This window comes from Cygnus atratus, chromosome 8, assembly GCF_013377495.2.
Source record: "Cygnus atratus isolate AKBS03 ecotype Queensland, Australia chromosome 8, CAtr_DNAZoo_HiC_assembly, whole genome shotgun sequence".
NCBI lineage: Eukaryota > Metazoa > Chordata > Aves > Anseriformes > Anatidae > Cygnus > Cygnus atratus.
Window position 1 is genome coordinate 22,222,464 of NC_066369.1, and position 17,245 is coordinate 22,239,708.

The 17,245-nt window shown below is 52.2% G+C and overlaps 1 protein-coding gene across 19 annotated transcripts in view; it reads right to left on the reverse strand.

The window, feature by feature from the left end:
* The window catches only part of ERI3 (ERI1 exoribonuclease family member 3), a 118,304-nt gene extending 101,443 nt beyond the window's left edge, over positions 1 to 16,861 (reverse strand). For 7 of the 19 annotated variants that reach the window (XM_035537904.2, XM_035537905.2, XM_035537906.2 and 4 more), the window contains exons 1-2: positions 16,771 to 16,861; positions 7,286 to 7,560 (exon numbers count right to left, since the gene is read on the reverse strand). In XM_035537904.2, coding sequence (XP_035393797.1) covers positions 7,286 to 7,537 — 252 coding nt within the window. In that variant the 5' untranslated portion in view covers positions 7,538 to 7,560; positions 16,771 to 16,861. Of the gene's footprint in view, positions 1 to 7,285; positions 7,561 to 16,744 lie in introns of all 19 variants that reach the window. The other 12 variants (XM_050712337.1, XM_050712339.1, XM_050712340.1 and 9 more) reach the window with 6 other exon arrangements.
* Between the last annotated feature and the right edge of the window lie 384 nt (positions 16,862 to 17,245).

A 17,245-nucleotide genomic window follows, 5' to 3' on the forward strand; every position in this document is an offset into this window, starting at 1 on the left:
CTAAGCGAATCGCTTCTCCAGCTCAGATCCCTCCTTACAGGGCACGAACAGGAGCATCCACATCTCGCACGTGACATTTTCCCCCTCAACTTCTCACCGGGAACACGAGGACTTCTTTCATATCTGCCATTATACCTGACATTTGGAGAGCGGGCTCACAACCCTTGTCCTTCCATCCCAAACAAAACCTTTGGTAGGCACCTGCTCACAACCTGGATCCTGCCTCTCACCATCAGCATCATCTCAATCCCAAAAAAGCACAAAGCTGTTTTGATCTTCCTGGCAGCATGCAGCCATAAGAATAAAGGAGAAGCTCCCTCCTCGTTCCACACCTGGGATGAGAAATGTAGACACGCCAACATTTCAACTCACCTCCTCAAGCACTACTGGCACTTATTTCACCACCCAGAAAACCTCCACTGACGCAGACAGCGATGTAAGCCCAACAGTTTTGAGGGAGACTTCACACTCGAACCAGGTTAAAGGCAGCACACAAAAATTTTCAAATATTCCCTACTACAAGACAACAACTACACTATACCCTTAAGTCCACTCCCTTGAGCCACAAGCAGCTGGCCTGCGCAGTCCCCACTGCAGAATCATCAAATCACTTCCAGATCCAACCTCTTCACCTGCTATTGAGCAGCACGAACGATCGATGTTCCCAGCAGTGCTAAAACATCTGGACCAGGCAGAAAGGGCATGTTAGTGCATGTAAATGAACAGCCAGGGTTTTACAAACATCACAACTAACCGCTGGTGACAGCACGTTCCTGCCCGGCATTGAGAACTAAAGGACATAGCCGAGAGCTACGCTGCCAGCCAGCAAGTGCCCAGACTGAAAGACAACACAAGGAGGGAACACAGGGGAAGAAAGCGTGAGACTTGGGCAAGTCCTGTGCCCTCCTCACCGAAAAGAGCTGAGCTGTACCTTCTCTTTGTGGGAAAGGCTTTGTTCAAACCTAGGAGAAGACGGGCTGAATGCAGCAGAGACCGTCCCTTAGGAACAGGCAGCCTGAGAAGCAGCCTCCAGAGAGGTGATGTGCAATGGAGGAAGAAGCCGTGGCACCGTTCCTTACCTTCAGAAAGGCACGCAGTGCCAGCATCCCCAGCGTCCCACGTTACCCTCATCCGCTGCTTTACGGCGAGGCGAAGCAACCTTTAACCACAGCGCAGCCGACTTGCTGGTTCAGGAATGCGCAGGGATCTTTTCTTTTCAGGGTGACTGAAGCTCAACTACTTTCTGCTGTAACAACAAGCCTGCTTAACTCTGCAACTTGTCACCCGAACGACGTGTAATGTTTGCACAGCTAAGGATACAGCGCTCAAACGGCGCAGGTGGGGAGCTGCCCGCTGTGATGCATGACTGCTGGGGGGGCTCGGCAGGCTGCGAGGGCGAGGGCGAGGTGACTGCTCCAAGGCAGTCATCTCATCGGGCTGTCAGGAGGCAGCCCAACGCCGAGCAGGTTGGGTCAGGTTAGGGCTGCGACAATTGGCCCCCCGAGCGCCTGGTATTTTAGGCTTGTTGATATACTAACGCTGGGTTTGTATCTTCAAGTAAGAAATTGCTTTGTATTTTGGCATACGTCAGGTGTCTTGCCTGGTGGTCTCGTGGCTGCGCTCTCCAGGCTTGGGTTCGGTAGCTGTTCACGTTACCTAGCTCATCAGGTTTTAAATAAATACAGCTAATTCTACTGCCTGAAGCCATAACCCGTCCTGTCAGCTCCACGTGGGTCACAGCAAGCTTGGCCCTACTTACTGCAAGAACGAGGCAGGTCTCCAAGGCAAAGCGACTGCCCCAGAGAAGGCAGCTTTTGTGGGCTGCTCCGCAGCTGGTGCCACCGACCTCGCAGGACCAATTCTGAAACGCTGGCTGCTCCCCTCCGATCCCCACATCTTCTAAAATAAAGACATTATTCTCAATACTGGTCAAAATATTTCACAACAGTCCAGTGGAATTGCAATGAAGTGCATGACATATAGAAAATATAATAAAAAAGAACTGCATTTCTTTGATTTCAGATGCCCCTTGTAGTACATTAAGTTACGGGTATTTACGTGCTCTTGGCAGAATTTGTAACAGCTCAGATGAACCAGCTACAAGGCCTCAAAAAGTTTTTTTTTCAAACAATTGTTCCAAAAATTAATGTGAACAGAAAAGCCATCTAAAATAGCTTTTATATGAACTATTTCCTGACACTTTAAGAACTTAAAGCATTACAACATAAGAAGAATGGCGTAACCGCAGCCATGTAGCTTCATTAAACACAGCGTATAAAGTAAGCCCTAATTGGCAAAGAGATGATAAATACGTATTTTTTACTTATTTTTAGTAAAAAAAAAGGAAATGGCTTTAAGCGACTGTGTTACATGCATCTTTAATGACATTCCTCTAGAAACAACACTGTAAGAAGCTGAATTGAGAGCTATGTATTTAAAACTACACCCAAGCCTAAGCTGCATGAAGACAGGTAATTGCAGATTAATATTCCACTGTAATACTTACGCACAAGAGCGCTGAGTTAAAGTTGCCATGGGAAACAAGCCTGAATTTCTTCACTTTCCAGCAATTCATGATCAACCTCAATAAAGGTTTTGGCAGGTGATTTCTAATGCACCGAGCTTAACGGCTGCACAAAAACCGTGCTGGCAGAAAGCTGCTACGCAGGGATATCTGGATAGGACACGTATCCCTTGTCTGCCCCTGGATGGGACGGTGACGATCTGCTACCTCGTGAGCCACCTCCTGTGTTCCCTCTCAGGACCTTGGCTAGGATTGCCCCAGCAGCTTTCATGGAGCACCGCCTGAAGAGCGCACAGAAGACACCTCGTAGCCTGCCGGTCCCTCCTGTAGCCTCCTCCCACGTCTGTACTTCCAGGGACAGAGCCCTCCTAGATGTCCGACTTGCTACCAGCTTGCCCACCCCTACCACTCCCCCCGAGCACAGAGCTCAGCACACCTGTTGCTACGCCCTAAGTGTGGTAGAAATCAACATCCATCGACGTCCCGAGGTCAGTCTGCGAATCACAGCAGCTCAGGAGCAGAGAGGCATCGTGCGGTTGTCCCTACCACGGGACCAACACCACGGGTAGAGGAGCATGGAGATGGAGAGGCAGCGCTCATTTTGGCCACTCCAGCTGTACCTGCCTGCGACTGAGAGCCAGAACGGGGAAAATGTATTTAATGCTCACTTACACCAGCTCTCGAGGAAACACAGCCTGAAACCAATTTAAACTTGTCTTCATTTGTACTTATTGTTACCTTACGGAAAGGCTGGCTCTCATTTGTTAATGTGATTTTGCCAATCAGGAAATGTACTATGACCACACAGGTTTATCTGCACTACTACTCTTCTACTTTAAATTATTACTATTTTATTTAAAAATAAATCAGTAATTGAACATATGCTTATTTGTAGCCTCAATGTTTACAGTTTCACGTTGAAGTGTTGAGTAATGTTCTGTATTTGTTCAATTACAAAGTACGTCCAGCTTCGTGTGACAGAAGCAATTAAAATGCACAAAAGTATCAGTCAAAATGCACATTAAACAAACTTGAAACAAGTAGGATACACTAAAGAAAACTATCCAAATAATTTCATATTTAAAACATGCTGTTTAAGAGAGCAAGGACGGTATCATCTGTAATTAATCTCTCTGCCTCTGGCGACAGCCTCCTTTAGCAATGAGAAGACCTGAACATTTCAAACCTTCCTTTCACAGAGATTGGAAGAGGCAGGTTTCTAACTCCCAACTGATTATCAAATTGGAGCGAACCCAAGACACTGAAGTCAAGTGCCTGAAAAATTGACACGAGAAACCGGTAACTTCATCGCTACCAAAAACTCAGTTAGCAATTCAACCGCTCCTAGGTCCAGCTCCTGAGTTCTGCCAATCCGGGGGTCTGCTGCTCCTTGACACGTCCAGCCAGCAGGTGTACAAGCTTGAACGGCATTTGTTTTTCATGGAAGTGGTTTTAATGGATTACAGTAGAGACTGACATCCAACGTAGAGACATAATTTCATATTCAGCTTTGAACAGCTCTGATTTCTATCATTAGACTTCTTTACATTTAAGAAAATCATTGCTTTTTGCCCACTCTGCTGAAGTTGAAGGCGAGACGCATGGCTTGCTGACCGAATGGGGCACAGCCCCTCACTGCAACAATAAAACAGGGATACAGGCAGCTGCAGATCTGAGCTCCTTAACAGTCACTGAAAGCACCAGCCACCATAAACACCGGCGTATACAAGGACAAAGGGACAGAAGAACGATTCCCACCTATTAATGCATCTTCTCCTGTGTATCTAAACCACCACATGTACCTACCCCTACATGCTGACAGCGCACAAAAGAGGCAGGCACTTACAAACTCCTAGCAGCCAGCAAAGGGAAGAGAGAAAGTGACGAGTTAGAGCTGACAAATGAAGCACGCCACCACTGCCGTGGCCCCAGGTCCACCGACCTGCATGCTGCGACGGCTCCCGCCTGACCCCACCGGGCTTTGGATCGAATTCCAAACACACAGGCACGCTTTAAAGAGATGCGAGGGGGCAGCCATAAACATCCCTTACTGCCAATCCCCTACTGACCTTTGGCTGGTTAAAGCACTACGTGACACAGACCGTGCCTCTAGTCTTCCAGTTTTCCCACCTACACGTTTGGGGCAGAGCACTTAAACCCTCTGCTTCCTTTTCTGCCTGGGACGGCCCATCGCTCCTAAACATAGCCACAAAACCTGCAAGCCAAGCTGCCTCTTTGTGCATTTAAATACGTGTTTTGATTTGGGGGCGTATCTGTTGAAAGCTAGGAGGAATCAGGGAGGTGACAGCAAACCGCGAGGACGCAGGGTGGCTGGAGCACACTCCTGATGCTCCTCTGCAGACGCAGGGCAGGGGCCCGGACGGAGCAGAAGTGGTAATGCGAAGGGCAGCTGCCATACAGCACACAGTGGGGCCACAACACAGATGGCTTCCTAGGGGAACGCTGCTGTCCTCAACCCTCCCTGATCCCCATTACGGAGGCCGTGCCATGAGACCTTGGAGGGGACAGGACAGCACGAAAGGGGATGGAAATGCAGGAGTCTTCGGGGCTCCCGAAAGAGTGTGAAGGACTTCCCCAGGGACAACGTTAGCGAGGCTGCCGGCTGCAGGAGAGCACAAGTAAATACAGCAGGAGGGGGGAGCAGATGTGGCAGGCACAGACCTTGGTGTAAATAAAAAGACAGCTCCTTCTGCTGAGAAACTGGAACATTTTGAAGAGCAGTTAGTGAGAAATGTGAAGTGCACTGCACAGTGGCAAGTGCACTCTGCCCGACTTCGAGGCTGAGACGGCTAAATTTACAGCTATGACTACCCACTGAAAGTAACTTGGATCACGGCTCAGCTCTGTGTGCAGCCTCCTCATCACATTCCAGTGCATTCGAATTTCATTGCATCACCTACTAGGCTTACTTGCTTTACTGCAAGTAAAGTAACGAAAGCAGCTAAAGAACTGGGACCACAGTTAAAACCAGCGCCTGACCACATCTGGCTCCCAGGTCTGTCCTCAGACCACAGCTACAAAGCCTGCCTGGCACTGTTCCACTGAAAGATCCTGCTAGGAAGACCTTGCACGAACCATTCCTGAAAATACACAGCAGTTTGCTCACCACGACACACAGCCCAGCAGCAAACTGAGCTAAAGCCACGCTGGTCAGCAGAAAGGAAAGGTGTAGGTAGGGGCAGGAGCTGACAAATCTCTTTTCTGTAAATTTGCCTGACTGCAGCAGGCACCTTCAGCCTTTTCAGCGGCACCGATTTCCATGCAGCAAGAGCCATCCCTTTATTTGTCAAACTCATTTGTTTGCGAGGACGTGAGGGACTGGCAGGCCTCACACCACACGCGATACGACACAGACGCTGAACACAGCAGACTGGAAAAAAACACCACCGAAGAACATCTCCACCTTAAAGGTGCAACAAAATATATAGCAGATCTGCATTGGCCCAGGCCATTACTTTCCCCGGCAAGGACTTGGGGACAAAGCTCCTTAAAACAGTAGTAATCATATTCCACTCATGCTCCTTTTTACTGCCAGCTGTAAACTAGCTCCCCATGCATCATGGTTTTGCATCAAAATGCGCACAGACCAAGCCCATATCCAAAGGGACAAGGTAGATCCGATTTACAGCTTTGACAGGTCTGTGCACCCGAGGCTGAGCGTGCAGGAAACAGCCTGACATCTCACTCGGAGAGCGCTTAAAACTGCTGCCAGACCTGGATGCGGAGCCCCAACAGCCTCCCACAAAGACCCAGCAAAAGGGCAGCAAATTTGCGGTCCTTTTTTCAGGCAACACCGGGGACGAGCGGCACCGCTGGGGAAGAGACGAGCCAGGTCTGATCCCAACCTGCAGCGCGCCTGTGGCAGGACAAGCCCAGAGGAAACCACGGCTGCACTGGGAAATGAACACACTGCATCAAGCCATCTCAGTAACGAGATACCATGTTGATTGCTGTCCAGCCTTTAGCACAGTCGAAGCAAAGCAAAGAGAATTTTTTCTCAGAGCCAACGCGCCAGCAATAGCAGTAAGAGGCCAGTTGCTCAATGCACAGGAAGGCGTGAAGGCCAAGTTCCATTTCGAGACTCGGAAACTCTGCTGGTTTGTCACCAACCCAATATTATACTTTGTCTTTTTAGCGTGTTTTTCCAATATAAACGGAAACCCTAGCCCCATCCTGCTGACAACTGAAAATATATTTACTGAGTTGCTCTGCACTATTACGGAAGAACTGCCTGCAGAAAAACATCTGAGCTTCAGGTGGATCTCTGCACGTCTCAGGAGGTAAAGCACTGACAAATCGCCCCAAAGCTGCCCAGTTCATACCTCATTACACTCCAGAGTTAACAACCACACAAAATAACTTCAGTAACAGCCTTTTCCCTTGCAGAATCAAACAGGGTTGTTGTGAGTACTCTGCCCATGCAGGTTCCCAGCCTGCAATTTTTAAACCCTCTCCAGTTCAGGCAGATGACAGGCACGCATGACTTTAAGTAGCATTTCTGATATTGTATTGTCACTTCCCTGACGGAAATCAGGCTCCTCCTGTTCGTTCCCACCACAAGGGCCTCACATTGCTCCTCAGAGAGCAGGTGATAGCTAAGAGCTCTGGAGGACCAACGACAGGAAGAAGGTGGCAGAAACCAAGGGAAATGAGCCAGTGAGCACCGTGTCTTTTCCTTCCCCCTCTCACAAATGGCAGCAGCAACTCACAAGGGGAAAATTAACAGGACCAACTATTTACCTGAGGATGAATCTGTGGTTTGTCACACGTGGCCTCAAAATCCAGCACTAAGAAGTAGTGATATCTCTGTGGAGGGAAGGACGACATTGCTGCCATGGAAGCTCCAAAGCCGTGGGACGCCAGTTTCCTGCTTACGATGGAGCCGTACCCTTTGAGAACACCAGGCGGGAGGAGGGAGCACACAGCTTGTCTTGCCCTTGGAAGTAAGTTTTGGGGAAACTTTGCTGCTCCAGTATGGAGGAGTGCTATCATTGAACATCCAGAGGCATCTGAAACTGAAGAGAGACTCGTGTTACTTAGGCACATCTCATCTCTGCTAGCATTGCTCCACTGCGCTTCTCCATCGGGGGTTTTCTCTGTGCTTCCCGGTGGAGGTTCCAGCCTTGCAAAACCTGGAATAACGCAGCAACCTGCCCTCAGCACGACAGGTGGCATTTGGACCGAGCTCACGGTGTCCAGAATCACAGGTAACTGGAAATTAACCTCTGCAAACAGCTCTAAGTGAAGAACCATGAGCCACACAACCTTCGTGGCTCCAGGCACCAGATTACACCTCCCCGTTGGACCTTATCATAGCAGAACACAACACGAACCATGACGCATGAAAAGCCTGACCTAAACCCACTGAAAATTCAGAGGAGGCCTTTCATCTGTTCACATACAATGCAACTTCTGATACACGGCAGGAATTAAACATCAGCACTACAACCCATCGGAACAGCTTGGCCCCGAAAACGCCTGTTAGGCGCACCGAAGCCTCCCCGTTCCGCTACAAACCCACACGTCTGGGGGCCAGAGGAGCCCTCCCCGGGGAAGCTCTCATTTGCCCCACGTACCAGGTTTCCCAGCATTGCGATTTTAGTGCTGCACTGGATTTCTGACTCCAGGTACTTCTCTGAGGAAGACGCTGGTACAACAAACCTACATGTGAACAGCAGGCACCAAGCTGTCCTTCCAGCAAAATGTAAGACTTTATAGGTTATGATCGTCCTCCCTCATCCCCAGAAATGCCTCGCGCAGCCATCGCCTTCTGACGCTTCTATTCAGTAAGGGCTATTTAATAAATTACCCCACCCACGTGAGGCTGTCCGGATTTCCCCCTATCCTTTTTCTTTTCAAATGTTGCAAAATCATTGCCTAGGGGCTTCTCCCAGGCTCACATTTATGAGGATGAGACACCCAGCTCCACTCACGGAGCTGGCACACAGCTGGGGACAGCGGCCGACGGTGGCAAACCAGGTGAATTTGGGCAACCCCATCCTCCCAAGCAAGGATACAGCATGGCATAATTCCCCACACACATCACACCCTCTCGCTGTGGGGCTGGGGACAACAGGCATCGCCTGCTTTTGGCTCCGGGCAGAGCCCCACCGCTGCCCAAGCCCAGCCACGCGTGCGCTTGCATTTCCTCCGTGAAATGGGAGAGACAAAACAGAGGACTCGCAGCCTGCGACCGAAGTCGCTATTTGCACAAAAGACAGCATTTGCTCTTCCCCAGCCGTTAGTCCATCAAGTAAATAACGCACGTGCCAAAACATACACTTAATGAGGTAAATAATATGCCTCGAATAGCGGCTAAATCTGTATTTACCTGCGAGCCCAGAGAAACTCGGAAGGACCAGATTAGGAGATAATTGCGGCTGAGCAGGCTGCGTGCTCCGAGTAAACACACGTTTTGCACCCTTCCCTTCTGAGGGCTGCAGTGCAAGGAGCACCCGGGCACTCCACAGCTGGAAACCAGAGGAGCTGGGGGGGTTTCAGGTGGAGCCGCTGCCCGCGGTGCGAACGTGGCTGCACCCTGTGGCTCTCCTGTTCTAGGGGACCACTTGCTGTACTACAGCAGCGTGCCAGGCAGCAGGTACCTGGGAAACTGCTAGCACAAGTTCCAAAACCATAATAAAGAGCTACGCTGCGAGCCCAACACTGCATTTTTCCTATAGGGTCTCAGCTCTACCTATTGCTTTTCCATCTACAGCTTTCGCTGTCATTAACAAACACGTTACTGCCTGATAGAAGTTACATTCACTTCTAACCTGCCCCAAACAAGAGAGATTTGAGGTGTACGTGCTTTCAGTTTTCAAGCACTTGGCTATGAATCTGAAGGTCCATCACAGCAAATATAACGTCCCTGAATAAAGCACTGTGTAAGTTGCGCTAAAACCCGGTCTTTAGCCTACTGCAGAAAGTAAAATATAGAGTTGGGTTGGAGGAGGCAGGCAGGCTGCAACCCCTATATCAAAGGCAGGCAGTAAACCACAGCACACCGTGCACCCACACACAGCAGGACCAGCACTCCTCTATTGCATCTTAACTGGCACGGCCAGGGCATCAGACCTGCTCCCGTGAATCTTCGGGCTGACCCCTGCCAGGCACAGCGACGCAGCGGTCCCCAAGAGGATGCTAACCGAGCCTGCGAGCCCACGTGGCAAAGACAAGCCGGGTGTCTCTGCGGGATTTGGGCTCATTGCCACGTGGGCCCAGCAGGATTGCTTCAGAGCCCGGCAGGTCCGTGCCACGTGGGCACCGTGGAACAGCCACAGAGGGAAACCAACATCCAACGGCAGCGCCTGGTCTCACCCTCGTGGTCCGCACCTAGCGCCATCAGGCGCCCCGTCGCAGACGTGGGGAGCAGAGGGAGCTGTGCCCTGAACAAAGGTGTGCAAGTGGGGTATTTCCTGCTGATTCCCCGCTGCAGGCTGCATACAAATACATACAAATACGAGCAGCCCCCCTGCAAACCCCGCACTGCGAGCCAAATGAAGTTTTAACTGCGTGTTTACCCAGCCACTGCTCCAGGTGCCCTGGGAAGACCTTACATCATCTTCTCTGGCAGGGTCAGAGTGCCTCAGAGCACAAGATAGCTGGTGAGCAAACACACTTTATTAGAAGTCATGTAAAGCACTAATAACTGCTATGACAATGCAAGGCACTAGTAATTATCCCCTATTTTTCTTCCAAATGGACAACAATGCAAGCAGCACGGCTTCAAAAATCAGAGACGGTGCTCTGCCCTGACAAACCCACACGTTGCATGAGCCCATTTCCACACCTAAGTGAAAAAACACATTGCCTATGCACACAGGGTCAGATTATAACCTCAGATAGCGCAAAGTGTCACATCTGGCTTCCAACCCTCCTAGGTTAATGTTTCATACCACACAGCTCCAATTCCTCACACAGATGCATAAGAAACGTAACGGGACCACGAACAGAGGCTGGACTGGAGGAATTATTTTGACAGATTGTACGCAGACCTAGGAAAAGGTGACAGCACTTTACACCTGCAACACCCAGTAACAGGGAAACAGGCACGTGTGCTGGGTTGCGGCTGGAAGATACAGCCAGCCTTAGGTGCCGTGTCAGTGTGCCACACGCGACACCACCAGCCATCATCAGCAACCGGCTCTTCAAATTTAAAAACATAAATATATTTATCTGGACGTCGGCTGCAGGTAACAGGACGAGCTGAGGCTGACCACGATTCTCACTTGCGCGTGGCCCAGGCACGCAGTGACAAAGCACGAGTCTGATCAGCAGCGTGTAAGGAGTCGAGCAAAGAACCTGCACCAGCAGCTGTCGTGCCCCAGGCTTTGCACCAGGGCGGATGCTCAGTAGGAACCTCAAGCGGCAAGGAACAGGAGAGGAAATGTTGCATGGGATGAACGGGATAATGGCTGCGTCAAGGCAGGGCACTGCAAGGGCTCAACCTGCAGGCCAGCCCCAAAGCCACACGAACGCACAGAGGTGCGCGCTTGCAAGTTGCCCAGGACACAAATCCGTCGATGGCAAGACTCATCAGCCTATGATCTTGAGCTCAACGGGCCCTTTGCACTGAACAGAAATGCTTACTTTTTACAACCGCATCTAATTAAAGTCACCTGGCAGCGAAAGATGGCATAACTTTAACAGCTTGCTTTTAACCCAAAAACATTCCTTCACCACTCAGTTTGATAAGCTTGGGCAGGAGAGGGGAAAAGACAAATGTTTCTTGGGTTGCCCCTCCAACCTTGAAGGATTTATTTTATGAGAGCCTCCATTTACATGTTAAATTACTTTACGTTATGGTAAAATGGCCTTAGCAAAGTATATCTATAAAAAAAAAAAAAAAAGAAATAGCCTAAATGACAACGCAAACTGAAATTTTAAAAAAGCAAGAAATAAAAAAATAAAAGCAAGCAAGCTTTGGGAGTAGCATGGCTCAGGTTATTCCCTGTGCAAAGCCTGGGCAGAGGCAACTACAACTCCTGGTCTCTGGCAGACAGCTAAACTCGAGGCTAGAGCAACCAAACATAATCCAAAATGTAAGTCAGGTTTGTCTCATTTTATTGAATTAGATTCATAAATATAGAGGATAAGAAGAGAGGGCAATAAAGATGCATTCTGTGGAATAAAATTGCATACACTTAGCAACTCCTGGAACAGAGTGTGGCAAAAAGAAGGCAGGACTTGAACTTGGGAACTGTTCAAATGTGTACTCGCAGGTCAAATGTGAGCCCATATTTCAATTGTATGTAGATATAACTGAAGAACAATAGAGAGATCTTAGCTTTTTTTAAATCAACATTAACCTAAAACAAAATATTTCATGAGAGACTACAGTCCAAGAAATGACAGCACCTGGCTAGCCTGGGAGACGGGAAACAAGAGACTTAAGGACAAAGCCAGCTTATCCGAACTGGCACTCTCCAAACTTGCAAAAAAATAAATAAATGCATAAAGTAAAACAAACAGAACACAAAAGCTTTCATAACCGTTTTAATGATGTGACATGACTTTAGACAGGTAAGTTTGCTTCTTTAGTTTGCAACCTCACAGCGTCACCTCTTGAGCGTTCATCCAGAACCCTTCCGTGACAGCACTCCATTTCTGGCTGGGTTTGCCGGTGGCACCGGTAGACAACCGAGCCCGTGTTTTGGGAAATGTGTAACGTCGCTTCCCCCGAGCGCTGCCATGGGACGCCTACGTGTTGTCCCCTCATTACTCATCACAGATACAACTTGGGCTCAATCGTTCGGTTTTCACAGCGCTCCAGAATCGCTCGCAGCTTCTCCCCACCACAGACGAAGAGGCCCCTGTTCTCAAGAACTTACGGTCTAAGGTTAGACCCAGCGCAGTACGGGAGGGCAACAGCAGAGAAGAAGGGGTTCCAGGGGCAAAGCGGCGACTGCTCGTCTGAGAGGGATGCACGTCTTGGCAGTTCAATTAAAAACCAACCACGGGGGCATCACAGACGAGACGAGCGAACGCGGGAAGGGCCGACTACAGGACGGAGGGCACTGCTGGGTTCGGTTCTCACCCGTTCCTCGAGCTCATTCTTCCCGCTGCGTTCCTCGGCCGCTATGTCAGAGGCACGGGCTCTGTCCGAGCACCAGCATCTCTTCCATTGTGACACCACAGACGCGATGGCTTGTGAGATCACAATGAGCGAGGCGGGAGGCGCCGGTTTGGGGCTACCACTCCCTACGAGGCTGGGAAACAAACACAGCTCAGTTCACGTGCAGCACAGCGACACCCGCGCCCGCCGACTGCTCCGCGCAGACCACCCAGGAGCGCTCCCGAAGATGCGCACAGCAATTCCGCTCCCGTTTTATTAGGCCACCTCCGCTAGGCAACCCACTTTCGTCACCTCCTTGACTGGTCTCTTAAGAGAGGTTTTGCTGGGTATTTTTAAACCTCCTCCACCAGCAAGCGCGGATCAGCAAACGGACCTAAGCCGAGGTTTGAAGAAGCTCCGCACAGTAAAGGATTGGTCACTTAGAGAAAACGCAGAGGAGAGAAACGACAAAAATTAAAACAAAGAAGTAAGAGCAGATGTATACAACAGGTCGGAAAGCCGCAGGGGAAGAGCGGGTTCAGTACTGCAGCAAAGAGTTACTGAGTTCAGACAAGAACCCTCGGGTCCAGTCTCCCACCTCTGCGTGGGAGCCGTAAGAAATGCCCTGGGGCGAAGCTACACAGAACGGGGTTAACCTCCCCGAGAGCCCTCGGGGGCCAGAAGCAGGCAGGCCCATCCTTCCCTCTCGGCCTTATTCTCCTGTCGGTTATCTCGCACCCGGTCCTGCGCTCGTCAGGCCTCGCCGTGAGCCGATTCAACCACAGGAACCCACGAAAGGGCTAACGCAGCCAGAATAAAACACAGTTAAAGCGAGATAGTTTCCTGCTGGCTCCGTGAGGCGAATCAGCTCAGGGACGGGCTGGACGAGCGCCAAAGCTCCGCGGAGGGGCTGCGCCCACGCTGGCAGAAGCAGGAGGGAGATGAGCCCGGGGAGCTGCTGGCTCGCTCGGCCCCTCACCCCACTGCGAGCTCAGCCCAGGACGCCTGCGCCCGGGCCGGCGCGGCGTTTTGTAGAGAACAGAGAAGGTATCCTGGCTCTAGCAGCACAAACACACAAAACCTGAAGTCAGCAAGCCCATCGGGCCATCCCGCCTGAACCTCGTGTAACGCTGGCCGTAACGTTTCCACTTCAGTACTCCTGAATCGAGCCCAAAGGCTTGCACATCTCTCAGAAGAGTTCCTGGCCTTGAGCTGCAGCACCAAACACGGGGGCTCCCAACTACCTGCAGCCCGCTCGTTCCGGTGGTCAAGCACTTCACTGTCAAACAAATAACACACCTTAGTTTTCATTCAAACCTCCCCAGCCCTGGTCTTTGGGAAGAGCTCTGAAATTTACGGCACTGCGATGCTCTCAACCCGCAGAGCTCCCTGCGCCAGAAATCAGAGATTTGTAGCTACTACGCTTCCAGTCAGGGAAAGCTACTGCTGCACATCGGCCTAATTCTGTGAAAGGAGAAACGCCAGCCAGCCGGCCTCTTGTTTAACGGAATGAAGCACGCAGTCACTTGGTTTTCTTACACAAGTGCCACAGTCGCTCAAAGCACTCGCACAGCTGCACACCTTCGTTATCTGAAACACGGACTTGAAGGTTGGCACCTAAGAGTGCCAAACGAATCTTAGTATACTCCTCATGTTTGATCTTCACATATGAAATCTGCAAGTGTTAAAAAAAAAAATAAAATCTGTACTCTGCCAAAGGTCTGTCCTGTTGGACAGGCAAATACACGCTGCAAGCCGGGCAGCAGCTACAACAGGGTGTGAGTTCCACACAACCCCGGCTCAGCGACCCTGGGAAACCAGCACAGAAGCTGATAACTCTCATACCCAACCAGTTAAGGACAAAAAGTAAACTACAACGAGTACAACCGAAGTTATTAAAAAAAAAAAAAAGTTGGTTAGGAGTGAGGTATCACCCGCACAACGTATCTGGAGAGAACGCAACCACTCAGCTGGCATCTGACCAACAGAGGTGACCGCTCCTAAGGGAGAGAAGTTGCCAGGTGGCACCTGGCAGCAACGGCTGGCACCGCTGCTCCAGCACACGCTCCGTGAGCACCAGCTCGTCCTCTTCCCCCCACTCCTCTGCCTGTCGTTGCGCCACGCTGCTGTATCGCTCAGTACCGCCAGAGTAAAACACCAGGAGTCACCAGGATGACCGCTTCCAGCGGTAACGTGCGCTTCAGATCCACCCTTGCGAAAGAGGCACAGCTGCTTTACAGCCTCCCGTGCCCTCCTACGGAGACGGCGCCGACAGCCAGCCCCACGCCTGCACAGCACCAGCCCTGCGTCCTACAGCCCTGCTGCCCTGTACCCGGAGCTGGCTACTGGGTCCGTCCAGGAGCAGAGTCAAGCGCAAAAACTTCACACACTTAAGCCTCTTCCAGAACTTTACTTCCAAAATTAAAAGGAGGAAAAGAATAATAATAGTAAAAAAAAAATAAAATAAAAATCAAATTGAAGTGAAGTATCTGTCAACTGCAAAGCAGAACCTTAAGGCCACAGCAAACCATTCCAGCGTATGCCCAATCCAAAAGCTTTATTTAGCATCAAGCACATCAGCGCGTTTTCTTCTCAATGCTTTAGGTGGGTTTCTTCTTCTTCCGGGTTTTGGTAACACTCAAATCTGTCTGGCTATAGCACTTTTTTTTTTTGAGAAACAAAACTACACCACTCATGTACAGCCACCCAAAGTTTGACAGAAACAAGAACCGTAAGAGGGCCACTCTTTGAAATGAGACAAGTATTTAGTCCATGCAATAAATTAACATCAAAATTCAGCTGCAAAGACCAGAATTCAGTGCTTCAAAGGGAACAAAAATATCTGAAATCCAACTTCCCAAGCCCACACACTGAAGAGTAACCAACTGGACCTCTAACACGTTATTTATTTTAAGAACAATTCTTTCTTGGAATAAAAAACTCATACACCAACTTCAACACAAAGCGAAGAGATGCACCACCGAATGGTAAAATCAATTCCAGCTACCTTTAGAAAAACAAAGCTCCCAAACAACTCTCTGTTAACACCTGATGGGACGAGCCTCACGGAGCTGCGCCCGCCCAGCGCCCCGCGCACCTCGCCCTTCCCGAGGTGTGCCGCAGGCTTTAACCAAACGGGAAACTCCCCGGTCCCTTCCACTGCAACTGAAGGGGCATTAAGAGCTCAGAGCAGGCGGCAGCTATCCACCCACCCACCGCTGAAACCCAGAGCTCAGTAAGGAGAAGGATTAAGCAGAGGAAAGGTAAATCGAGGGTTAGGCTTATGAGCAGACAGACCAGCAACGACCACGTAAATCCACCAGACACAGACTCGTGAGAGACAGCGCACGAGGGGCGAACGCCAACATCTCCCCACACGTCCCAGCCGAGAAGAAACACCCGCAACAGCGCAGCAGCAAGGAGAGGAAGGGAGGCAAAATTCCCACTGCCCGCGACGAGACGAGCCGCCAGCTCCGCGCTGCTCGCCCTCAAGCTGCCTCCAGAGCCTTAGGATCTGAGACAGGGGGCCAAAAACCTCAAAAGGAGGAGGTTAAAAAAAAAAAGGGGGGGGGGGGGGGGGGGGAAGGACCCCAACCTCCTCCTCCCCCACATCCCCAGGGGCCCTCCCCGGCGCTGCCGCCCCCCTCCCTCCCCTCCCGCCGCCGGGGGGGCAGCCCTCCTCCCCTCCCTCAGCCCCCGGCCCCCCCCCCCGCCGCCCCCCCCCCCCGGCCCCCCAGCGTCTCGCCCCATGGGCCCAGCACCGCGGCGGCCCGTGCGGCCCCGAGCCCCGTGCGGCCCCGAGCCCCGTGCGGCCCCGAGCCGCGGCCCGGCTCCCAGCGGCTCCCAGCGGCTCCGAGCGGCCCAGGCCCCGCCACGTCCCCCCCCCCCACCTCCGCGGCCTCCCTCCGCTCCCCGCCTCCCTCCCCCGGGGGGGGGCCCCACCGGGAACCGGGGCCTAGCCACCCCCCCCCTCCCCAACCTCCCCGGCCGGGCCTCCCCCTTCCCCGGCCCGGCCCACGGCGGCCCCACGCCTCCGCCGGGCCCCGCCCGGCCGGGCCCCGCCGCCTCCCGAGGCCCGGCGGCGCCGCGCCCCCCCCTCCCCCCCCGGCTCCCCGGGGCCCCCCCGGGCCGCAGCCGCTCCGCACCACGAGTCCCCAGCACCGCCGCTCACCTCCGCGCACTCTGACCTCCGACCCCGCTCTGAGCGGCAGCGCCGCCGACCAACCGCAGCGCCGCCTGCCGCCGCCGGGGGCGGGGCTTCCTCGCCGCCGCTGGCCTCCCGGCGCAAGAGCCCGGCCGGAAGCGAGGCGCGGGGCACGCTGGGGGTTGTAGTTTTGAGGGGGGGGGTGGGGATGCCGCGCCTCGACGCCGCTGTGCCCGCCTCCTGGCGGCCCGCAGGGCAGGCCCTCGCAGCACTGGGGGCGAGGCCGTGTCGCGTCATTATCTGTCCCCGTCGTTCGCACGGGCTGCTTGTGTCCCCGAGTGTCCTCCTCATCCCCGCTGATGTCCTCACGGGCCACCCCTCGTGTCCCCAAGCACCACTCTCTCGTGTACCCAAGCAGCACTCTGGTGTCCCTAAACACCACTCTCCCATGTCCCCCACAGGGACCACCCCTCTCCCTCCCCACACATCTCCCCATCTTGTC